Source organism: Pocillopora verrucosa, chromosome 6 (assembly GCF_036669915.1).
Source record: "Pocillopora verrucosa isolate sample1 chromosome 6, ASM3666991v2, whole genome shotgun sequence".
NCBI lineage: Eukaryota > Metazoa > Cnidaria > Anthozoa > Scleractinia > Pocilloporidae > Pocillopora > Pocillopora verrucosa.
This window is the reverse complement of record NC_089317.1, coordinates 19,320,010-19,330,457: the sequence shown is the minus strand read 5'-3', so window position 1 is coordinate 19,330,457 and position 10,448 is coordinate 19,320,010. Positions and strand designations below refer to the sequence as shown.

Here is a 10,448-nt window from a genome sequence, read left to right as displayed (position 1 = left end):
GACCATGTCCGTGACTCGTTGCCATGTCCGTGACTCGTTATTTTTTGGAAGTGAGCGCGAGGTGATATGGGGGCCGCCTTCCCGTCTTCCCCTTTGTTGCGTCGTTGCTTGCCACACTCTGACTTGTCTCCAAACCTCTCGGCTTTTTCAAGTTCGGTGGATGTAACGAAAAAAGTGTAATTCCAGCACTCGAAGAACTCTTAAAAGAAAGACTGCGGAAAACTATTGATACAAAATGATTTGTTTCTAAAGCAATTTTTGAGCCGGTATCAAGTGATGCACTTACGATTTCCTTCATGAAGATTTCTGGCTAGCAGTATATTCGAGGCAATCCTGCATTGTGTTTTCGACCTTAGTAAAAAAACATATTTAAATTGGTTCTGAACTAAGTGGATATAACCGTGACTTTCTTAAAAACTTTGTGAAAAGATGAATCCTGAATCTCTGAGTCGATATCGTTTTAAAATTTTTTTTCTGTACTAGAGTCATGGGAGAAGACTAATGACCAGGATTACAACCAAAGAAGCGTTAAAGCCACGATTCATTACAGAATTGGCATTTAAATCTCTCAAAATTATCTCGAGCCGCCGGTGACGACTTAAAAAAACCTCAGCAACACGCATGCGCATATGAGTGCCAATTACTATGCAAGTCAACACGACGGTAAGGAACGTGCCACAAGTCAACCACGTGAGTTATAATTCGACATGTAACGGAATACAGACTCTTGATTAATTCGAACAATCCTTTTACTGTCTGAAGTTTTTAGATGTCGCTTTTTTAGACTTATGGCAGAGTAAGGAGCGGTGATGCGAAGACAAATACATATTTTTGCACTCGGAAAAGGCTTGAAAGCCCTCACGGTTGGGTAGCCCCCACAAAGATTATGTTAATTCATAATCAAAAGTCACCGGTCGTCAACTTTAACACAAAGACCGGGACAAATTTCGATAAACTTTGAATAAATGTCCGACAAACGAAGCTGAGGAATTAGGAATTTTTTCTTTTACTAAGAGTCCAGCCATGTCACATGTTTTCCAAATTGTGACTGGAATCATAACAGGAAAGATAGCGAGCGTGCGGGACATCAGTTTTTGTGACGAAACAACTGACCTGAAATTGACCTTCTGACCATGAAACGTTTAAGTTGTCATGTGTAAACTGAGGTGTAAATCAATAAACAGAGGGCGAGCCGAGCTATAACTTCAGAACAAGAGAGAGAACCATAGAAGAAGTGACGAAGGCATTTTGTTTCGTACAGAGGACAGTGAAAGAAGCAAGCTTATTACTCCGGTAAGTGAACGTTTTCGGTATACAGACGACTCATGTTTACTTTCGCAGCTCAAATTTTTAGTCAGTGCTGACAAAACCCCTTTTTCTATCTCCCTGGCGACGTTTTCGGACCATGGAACGCAAGCCTGATTTAATCATAGGTATCTGATATAAAATGAATCGTTTCAGCCGGGTTTCGAATCCGAAAGTTAACAAAGAAAAGTTTAGTGAAATTTTGCCCTGATATTTTATATTTTTGGAAAATGACCTAGTTAATACCAATATTTAGAGTGACATAACAAGGTTACATTTCTTAAACTGTATTCAAAGTTATGCGAGCGACGGTTTTTTTTTTTATCAGTAGAAGCCTTAACCGATACGTTAGCAGCATGCGTGCAATAATCTGTTATTCCTAAGGACACTTCATCTCAGTTCCTTTTTGATTTATGTTGAAATGACCGACCAAACTACTTGAAATATTTTTGCAGGTTTGCATGTGGTTCAGAGTCCAACTTAAGAGAAACAGCATCATGATCCAAAAAAAAAAAAAAAAAAAAAGATACTTCCTTTACTTTTCCCACCAATTGCCCGTGGCAATTTCAATACTATCTGCGTGCAAAAACAGCGAGAACCACAAATAAAACTTTAACTTTCCATCATAGGTAGAGATTTTTAAAATCGCCTATCCAAAATGACCGACTTGGAGTCAGACTCAGTCTCTACCAGCCGAACTGGATGTTTCGGCCAGATTAAAGACGGAATCACAAAAGCACTCTCGGCAGCTGGTGATCGTGCAACCATCCCTGGAATTATTACCAACAACAAGATCACTCTAAAGAACATGGTCATTTCCTTAGCAGTACTGGGGCTCGAAGTTCTGCTTCACTCCGAGGTCTTTGACTGCCCCGTAAAGAATCATAAAATCTATGCCCTCTCCTGGTTGTGTGCCCCACCAGCTATCATTTTCTTTGTCAACCTGCTTATCATTGGAGACATCTGGAAACTTTCCGATCATTGTCTGGTACGCGACTATTTTCAATTTGGCTACTTCTGTGGCCACACTATTCCCAGCATTGTCAAAGCGATGGCAGGAGCGTCTGTATGGTTGATCTTGGCATTTTATAGAAAGGATTATTACGTGTGCGCCCAGGTAGGACCAGATATCCGCGAGAGAAACGAAACTGATCCAGATAAGCTCAAAGAATACGATATGACCGTAGAGACGGCTGGGGCCGAATCTCAAATTTTCGCCTGGGCAGTTTTCGTGGTCATGGTTTTCTCCGCTTCTGTAGTGGTCATTAGCAAGAATTGTTGTCTTAAGGACCAAGACATCCTAGACGGTAACGCAATTTCCATTTTTATTCTTAATTTACAAAAAGTGTTGTACAATAGCAATACTAAAAGCCCGCTCTTAGAACCGCGCAATCTGACTGACGACGAGGCACTTGTAGTACTCGATTACGCATCCTTGCTGAAAATTATGTAACAGAGCCATGACTGAATATTTCTTGTATTGTGCTCTTATGGTGTCGAGGGGATCTGGCGAAGGATTACGCTGGAAGCATGCATTTTTGATCAAACTCGTTTGTTTTAAATAAAATGGCGTGGCGTTCCGTAGACACGTTTTAGCTAATCTTAAAAACTTGAGGACAGTCTCTCTCTAATTTTCGTAATATACCAAAGTGTTCTCTGTGGCTTGTCTGTGTTTTTAATATAGAGTGTCTACCGTAACTGCAGCATCTATTCAAGTCATCTGAGTTTACGCTTACTCATGTATATCTTTTCTTAGACATACGCATATTTGAGGAACGGGAGGCGAAGTGGGCTAAGAGGACCTTTACTAAGCTCGCTAAGGGTTTGCGCGACAAAGAAATAACAAATGAAAACGAAACTGCCAACCAGGAAAAGGAGGAAGGAAAAGAGGTAAAGATAATACTCTATGGCGGTGGAATTCCGGAAACATTGGGCGAAAAAAAGGTGATTGAAATGTTTAAAGGTTGGGAGGAAAAAAATCCAAATTGGCATTACCGTGATGCTTACGACCAATTCGAAAAGCTCTATCCTAGAGCTGCTAATGGCAAGCCTAGAAGTAGATGGAGCACAACACATCTATCCCAGCAATTTGCGAAAAATGCGCGCCCAGTGAACACTAATGAAGACACAAAGCTTCCATTCGAGCAAAACAAGCAGAGGTACCACAACTTTGGAAGACACCAGGCCGCCAGTCGACCAAACAAGTGGAGGTAGCACAAGTTTGGAAATGCAGAAGATAACATCTACACGCAATGATGATATCACACAGGAACCCGCCGAAACAGCCAGACTTATCGAAAGCACTTAATCTAAGCTAATTCAAAAAGGTTTTATGTTATAAATAATGATCTTTTAACATAGCTTCGTAAACCACCATACAAACGCATATAACTAATTGCAAAGTAACGAAGTCAGTTCATGTCTCAGATATGATTACCATTGGTGAAACGTAGGTCTTTTATAAACAGCATAAGTCAGCCGGTTTAGATTAGTCACAGAAAATAAACTCCCACGCGTTTGCAAACAAACCTAGACAACAATGAAACTCAAACTATCTTGAGAATATTTGCTCACGAAAAAGAGAAAGAATGACTTACAATTTTTGTAATTTTTAAATTTTTAAATTTTTAATTTTTTCAAATGTTTTAAGCTAGAGGACCTAAGCCTATTGGTTATTGTTTTCACTGGAAGTACGATATTAAACAGTTTTCGTATTTTTGAGGTTTTCCTTTAACACACTTATCTTGTACGGGTTTTAAGACTTATGGTCAGGCAAGGAACAATGATACAGACGACAAAAAAAAAAAAAAGAAAAGAAAAAACGATCGTTTCAAGGGCAGTGTTAAATGCGTTAGCCTCACGTAGATTTTATGTTAATTCATAAACACGCAAAAGTCATAGAACGACCCAGAACCATTATAATACAAACATGAACTGGTTCATTATATATAGGTGTTGACTTTCTGTTCAACAAACGAAGTTGAAGAATTGGGAACTTTTCTTTCATTAAAATCACAGTCAATTAACAGTTACCACACTTTTTTCAAACCGAGAATCAGAACAGAAAATATAGCGAACGTGCGAAACCTCAGCTCTTGTGACAAAACAAATGACCTGACCTTGGCCTTCCCACAGGATGAGACGTTTCAGTTGTCATTTGTATGCTACGCATGTAAGGACCAACATTAATCGAGCTCATCGAGTCGTAACCTTAGAATTAAAAAATTGGTCTCCTACAGAAGAAAGTCATAGCTGTGAAGCTTTACAACCGGTACTGAAAGTGATCAGTACACACACGTGACTGCTTTCACGACGGAAAGAGCTCAAAGAACGATTTTAATGTGCGTTGCTGAGATTCGATTTATATCTCTGACCGACGACATTTTCGATCGTTGAGCGAAAGCCTGATTTAAATTTCATGGTTAACTAACATAAATCAAAACATTTCATCCAGCTTTCGAAACCTGAAAACTTACGACGTGACTTTTGGTGGATTGTTTTGAACGATATTACACGACATTCAGGCAAACATAAATATCATTTCATTGATTGCAGATGATACTTGCAATGCTCAGAATTTTAATCGGGCGAAGGACAGGGACCCTTTAGTGTCTTAGAATGCAGATCAAATTCTTTCCGCAGAGAATATTTTCTGGGCGAAATTCACATCATCCATCCTCACTATCATTCTGAGCTTTATGACAAATAGTTCATGATTGGTTACATGAAAATAATTTGAAAATGTGCCTGTAGCTATGAGACTCCGCTCGAGTCACGTTTGAATAATGATACAAATTTCAGCCGAGCAAGTCTTTTGTAGAACCTAGTTTTATTGATTGAATGTAAATGATCTTTACAAAATAAAAGACGCTTCGGTTTTGATCGGGCAGTTTCCACCGCACGGAAGCGATTAATAATATTTCCGTTTGTACTAATCATGCCTCAAGCATAAAAAACCACTGCTTTCACTTAATAACGCTTTCATTCCACTCAAGTTATATCTTACAAATTTGTTACTGAGTTTCAGGTGAGTACGTTCCTTTGTTTCTGAAGCACTCACAGGCTTCGTATGAGGTCATCTTTGAAACTAAACTTATTATCAAATGCTTCCATAATTAAGAATTATCTCTGACCCGTTTGTTGCTTTCGTACGAGCGGAATGCCTCTACTCAAAGCCAGAGGTGCTTCGAAAATCTCAGTCAAATTTTAGCGAGAAAACTCGTACACAAGGAAACTCGAGAAAATAAAAGTACCCTGGATATGCATATGATAATTGTGACGAAACTGTTTGTTTGGGATTAATTTAAAGTTGGTCTCTTTTAAAAGGATAGCGCTACTACGATTTTTCCGTTTTTAATTTTTCATTATTTCGTCTCTTTTGTTTCTTTTGGCGTTTTTCAGGGGAGAGGAGACAAGCATAAGTCAAGCGTACCGCTCGACCCCGTTCGTCTTGCGCTCGCCTCCGCTCGCCTCGCGTTCGCCTTTGCTCGCTGCGCGTTCATCGCTCACATCCGCTCGCCTCGCATTCGCCTCCACTCGCCCCTCGATCGCCTTTTTTTTGCCTCACACTCACCTCCGCTCGCCATACAAAAGCAAAACGACAAATATAAAAATGAATAACGCCGTAGGAAGCATTTACTTCAATTTCCATCATAATTGCAGTTTCCATCGTCAATCTAACATGTCCGCTGCGGGGGCAGAGTCTGATAATGAGCCACACGTGATCGAACCGGCCCCGGATTCTGGGGGTCAAGATTCTGGGACCCAAGATTCAGGGACCCAAGGTTCTGGAGCTCAGGGTTCCCGCCGTGCATCTAAATATTTCAAAGTTATTAAAAACAGTTAGGCTGATAAAGAAACAACCATTCAAGGCATAATCACTAACAACAAGACCACTTTGACCAACCTGGTAATTTCACTTGTACTGCTTGGGCTTCAATTTCTACTGCGTGCCAAAGTTTTTGACTGCCCCTTAGAGAATCATCAGATATATGGCCGCTTCTGGTTGTACGGTCCAGCCACCACTATTTTCTTCCTCAACTTGTTAATCATCGGAGACATCTGGGAACTTTCCGACAGGTGTCTTGTGGCGGATTATTATCATTTTAGCTACTTCTGCGGGCGCACCTTCCCCAGCATAGTGAAGGCGCTAGTGAGGGCGTCTATATGGTTGTGCGTGGCGTTCTTGCGAAAAGATTGCTACGTTTGCGGCGAGGTAGGACTGGATATCCGCAAGAGAAACGTAACTTATCCAGACGAGCTCAAAAAGTACGACTTGGCAGTAGAGACCGCCGGGGCCCAATCACAAATTTTCGCCTGGGTAGTTTACCTGGTCATGGTTTTCCTCGCTACTGTGGTTATTATCAATAGGAATTGCATGCTCAAAGACCAAGATATCCTAGACGGTAACGCAAAATATTTGTTGTCTGAAGCAGCGCCAATAAGTTTAGCCGAAACTCTGAGCAAGAGAAGACGTTTGTTGACCGAAGACGAGAAGCGTATATAAAACGAACGAGCAGGCAAAAAAAGGGGAACAAAGGTGCCGCGCTAATTATGCGCCAACCGTGTGACAATGAGGCTAACTAAACAACAGCGTGCATACGAGGCAGAAAAATGAAGCAGACTAAACGACAGCGTGCACAATGCGTCACGCCATGCGAGCTAATGGCGGGAACTAAACAACAATGCGAAATATGGCGCAGGCTGATTTCATCAAGAGTCATGGTGCATATCACTGATCTGCTACTGGCAGAAACGGGCACTATGATTTGCGACGAGGCACCTGTACTATTCGACAAAACTGCATGAGTATATATGTGAGATTACGGAAAGTATGGATCGTATTAAACTGAGCCATTTTTTTTTTTCATTTCGATATACTTCTTTAGAGTAATACGTGAGTCAGACCATGTGATGAACTTGATCACATACAATGATCGATAACCATAATCACGTGACGGTGGTCAAGGGTGTGCTAACCAATAGAACACAGCCGAGGTAATTATCCAAATAGGAACAAACATTACAGTTTATCTGCATTTTTTCGCTTTTTGCTGATATCTTAAGTTTGAGGACCGTCTCTTAAAGACTTTTCAGATATACCTTGGCTTCTGTTTTGTTTTTGTTTTTATTTGTTGTTGTTGTGGATATCTTTTTATTGTAAGTGTCAGCACTTGATATACATTCTACCGAAACTATTGGTATCTTTCTAAGTAATCTAAACGTGCGTTTATGATTATTATTTTCTAGACATATGCATCTTTGAAGAACGAGAGGCGAAATGGGCCAAGAAAATTTTTACTAAGTTCACTTAGGGTTTTCGCCCTGAAAAAGATCCTAAGGAAAAGAGCACGAAAGACGACAAAAGCAAAAGAAACGACGACGACCAAGAGGTCAACGATGCTAATGACAAGAGCGAAGAGGATGAACAGGAAGAAACTGTTGACCAGGAAAAAGACAAAGAGAAAGAGGTGAAGCTTACATTCTATGACAACGGAATTCCGGAGAAATGTGCCGAAAAAATGGTCGCTGAGATGTTCAAAGACTGGATGGAACAAAAACCAAACTGGCATTACCGTGATGCTTACGACAATTTCGTTAAGCTCTATCCCAGGGCTGCCACTGGCAATCCTGGAAAAAGGCGGAGCACGACACATTTATCCGCGCGATTTGCGAAAGGAAGCAATGAAAATTCCAGGTTGCCTTTCCATGGGATCCACCATTCAGATTACAGAAGCACAAGGTTTGAAATGGAGAATTTGACAGACCAAAGTGGCAAAGCTAACATCTCAAAGGAAGAGCACAAGGAAACCACAAGTTTAATCGTAACTAGTTAATTTGGGCTGAGATTTTCTTTTTTTAGAATGCGGGAACTGAAGAACGACCTCTCCTTGAAACATATTGTGGTCAAGTTAACGGAATCTGGGAACCGTAGTGTAACATGGTGGGGGCACTCACAAGCACAAAGCCTTTGCGAGTTAGATCGCTTTCGACTGCGTATCACTGAGGAAGGAGTTTTTCATGGAAACCGAATAAACTTCATCTCCACCATTAAAAAGTATATATGAAGCAATGACACTGTACTTATTTTATGCTTGAAATTTCACCTTCGCGGTTGTCCATCGGAATTCAATTCGCTGGTTTCACTAAAATCCTAGCAAACTATACATCAGAAGAAAGCTTAATAACTGCAGTTTACGATAAATATATAATTTAAGCGACTTTTCCTTTATGGAAGTGTCGGGAGCCGGTAAGGCGTGAAAAGACCGAAGGTTCTTCTATTGAATTTATTGGGTATCGGATGCCGCAGCACGAGCAAAATGGCTGCACAATCTTATTCACCAGGCATCAATCAACGAATGTGTGTCAAGCTTTCTCGATATTCTGATTAGTTGTCTAGATATCGGCATCTAAAGTTGGAGTAGCTGAAAAATATGTGAGGCGTGTTGCGTAAATGGACGCCACGGGACAAATATTTCAAATATTAAAATTTCGCGACACACTTTCGTTTGTCATTATTCCTGGAATGTTTTGGCGAAATTCGACGAAAATCAGTCAAATATAAATACCCTATGAATTCGTTCAAAGCGGTTGTAATCCTTCCAAAATCGAATGCGAGATTTTAGCTCATAGAGGTTCGCAAACAACTCCCGCCAAGCCAGGAGATTGTCTCGCCTCCTGAAACCGCAAATCAATGGGGCAACGCGTTAATGTCGATGGTCAAGATTTCCCGGGGAAAGTAACCCATGGTAGACACTTTTTTTTTTTTTTATCTCGATCGCTCACAGGCGGCCCAAACTTCAGCTGTGAGATGATAATCTCGCGCAATAACAGTCATGGCGGAATTATAAGATTTTGTATGGAAATATTTACGACCGCTCTAAGGAATAAAAAAAACGTCAAATTCTCAATAAAAAATACCTTACCTTACTTACACAGCGTATCACTTGTTATCTGACCGCATACTTTGATGAAAAGAACCCACTTTAGGGAGTTGTCCATTTCGAGGTTTTCTACGTACACAAAAAAAGCCCAAGGCTGAACACTCCATTTCCGAACACCCGATCCGAAAAGCGAAAAATCCCAGCGCAAAATGACCGGGCGGCCACAAATCCAACTCAGAATTCAAGCACATATACTGTAGTTTCATTTCAATTCACTATAAACTCAATCTTCCCCGTGCAACCGACGCTAAGCCGCAGTTTACTTAAAAAAAACTTCCAGTTTAGAAGTTTCTAACAGCCCGCTTACACATCAACCTTGACACACGACCGTTGAAAACCAGCTTGGTAACCATACCTCCTTTTTGAACTAAGCTTTACTGGGGACCACACCATCACTTATTATCAATAAATTGATTTAGAACCACGGGTCCCCTCAGGTCGAATCGACCAAGAGGCTATTGTTTCAATCGGCCGATCGAATTCGTCTCAGGAAGTGTTTACAAATTCAAAATAATTTTCAAGTATATGTGCTTGGATTCTGCATTGGATTTGCGGCCGCCCGGTCATTTTGCGCTGGGATTTTTCGCTTCTCGGATCGGGCGTTCGGAAATGGAGAGTTCAGCCTTGGGCTTTGGGCTTGGGGCCTGTTTTTTCATTATCTCTTTTTTTCTTTTTACCAAAGACTTTCTTCCACTTTTGATTTTTCCATGAGAAAAGAGCGTCCACGTAAAGTGCGCGATGTAAACAAAATATGGAAATAACATGCATAAAAACGAGCCCCAAGATGAGCGGTTGCCGCGAGATTCTCCCAGGTCCGAGATTATGACACTTCCTGATTTATTGACTTTTATTTGAAAATACGTTTTCCTAAATAATTCGGATGCTTTGAAAGATTTCATAAAATTTTTTTATGGAAACGTTAGGTTGAGTGTTTGAATTCATTTCAGTCAAATAAAAGAAAAATCGATTTTTTTCGGCCTTTGAAGGTGGGAAGTAACCTTAACCTTTTTGAAATTATCCTGCGATGAGATATCAATTCGAACTCGCAGCGAGCACTTTGAACAATAACTCCTTAAGAAGGTTTATACAATATTTGTACTATATTGCAATCACTTAAAAAGATAGAATGAAAACACAAAGAAATTAAATTCTGTTTGTAAAATTCATAATTTCTTTAGCAATTGGGTTTCTGAGGAAACG

At 40.4% G+C, this 10,448-nt stretch overlaps 1 protein-coding gene and 1 pseudogene across 1 annotated transcript; both read left to right on the top strand.

Annotated features, from left to right (window-relative positions):
• The first annotated feature begins 1,095 nt into the window (after positions 1 to 1,095).
• Positions 1,096 to 4,029, top strand: LOC131793752 (uncharacterized). Its single transcript, XM_059111234.2, has 3 exons — positions 1,096 to 1,293; positions 1,935 to 2,612; positions 3,062 to 4,029. The coding sequence occupies exons 2-3, from the start codon at positions 1,964 to 1,966 to the stop codon at positions 3,517 to 3,519; spliced, it is 1,107 nt and encodes a 368-aa protein (XP_058967217.2). The 5' UTR covers positions 1,096 to 1,293; positions 1,935 to 1,963; the 3' UTR covers positions 3,520 to 4,029.
• A 1,957-nt stretch (positions 4,030 to 5,986) lies between these two features.
• On the top strand, positions 5,987 to 8,141 carry LOC131794228 (uncharacterized; annotated as a pseudogene).
• Positions 8,142 to 10,448: the final 2,307 nt, after the last annotated feature.

What these genes read in the sequence shown, in the direction of transcription:
- LOC131793752 (XM_059111234.2), top strand. Translation starts at nt 1,964, where the DNA reads ATGACCGACTTGGAGTCAGACTCAGTCTCTACCAGCCGAACTGGATGT. An exon ending in GGACCAAGACATCCTAGACG is followed by an intron (nt 2,613 to 3,061) that starts GTAACGCAATTT and finishes ATCTTTTCTTAG; the next exon opens with ACATACGCATATTTGAGGAA.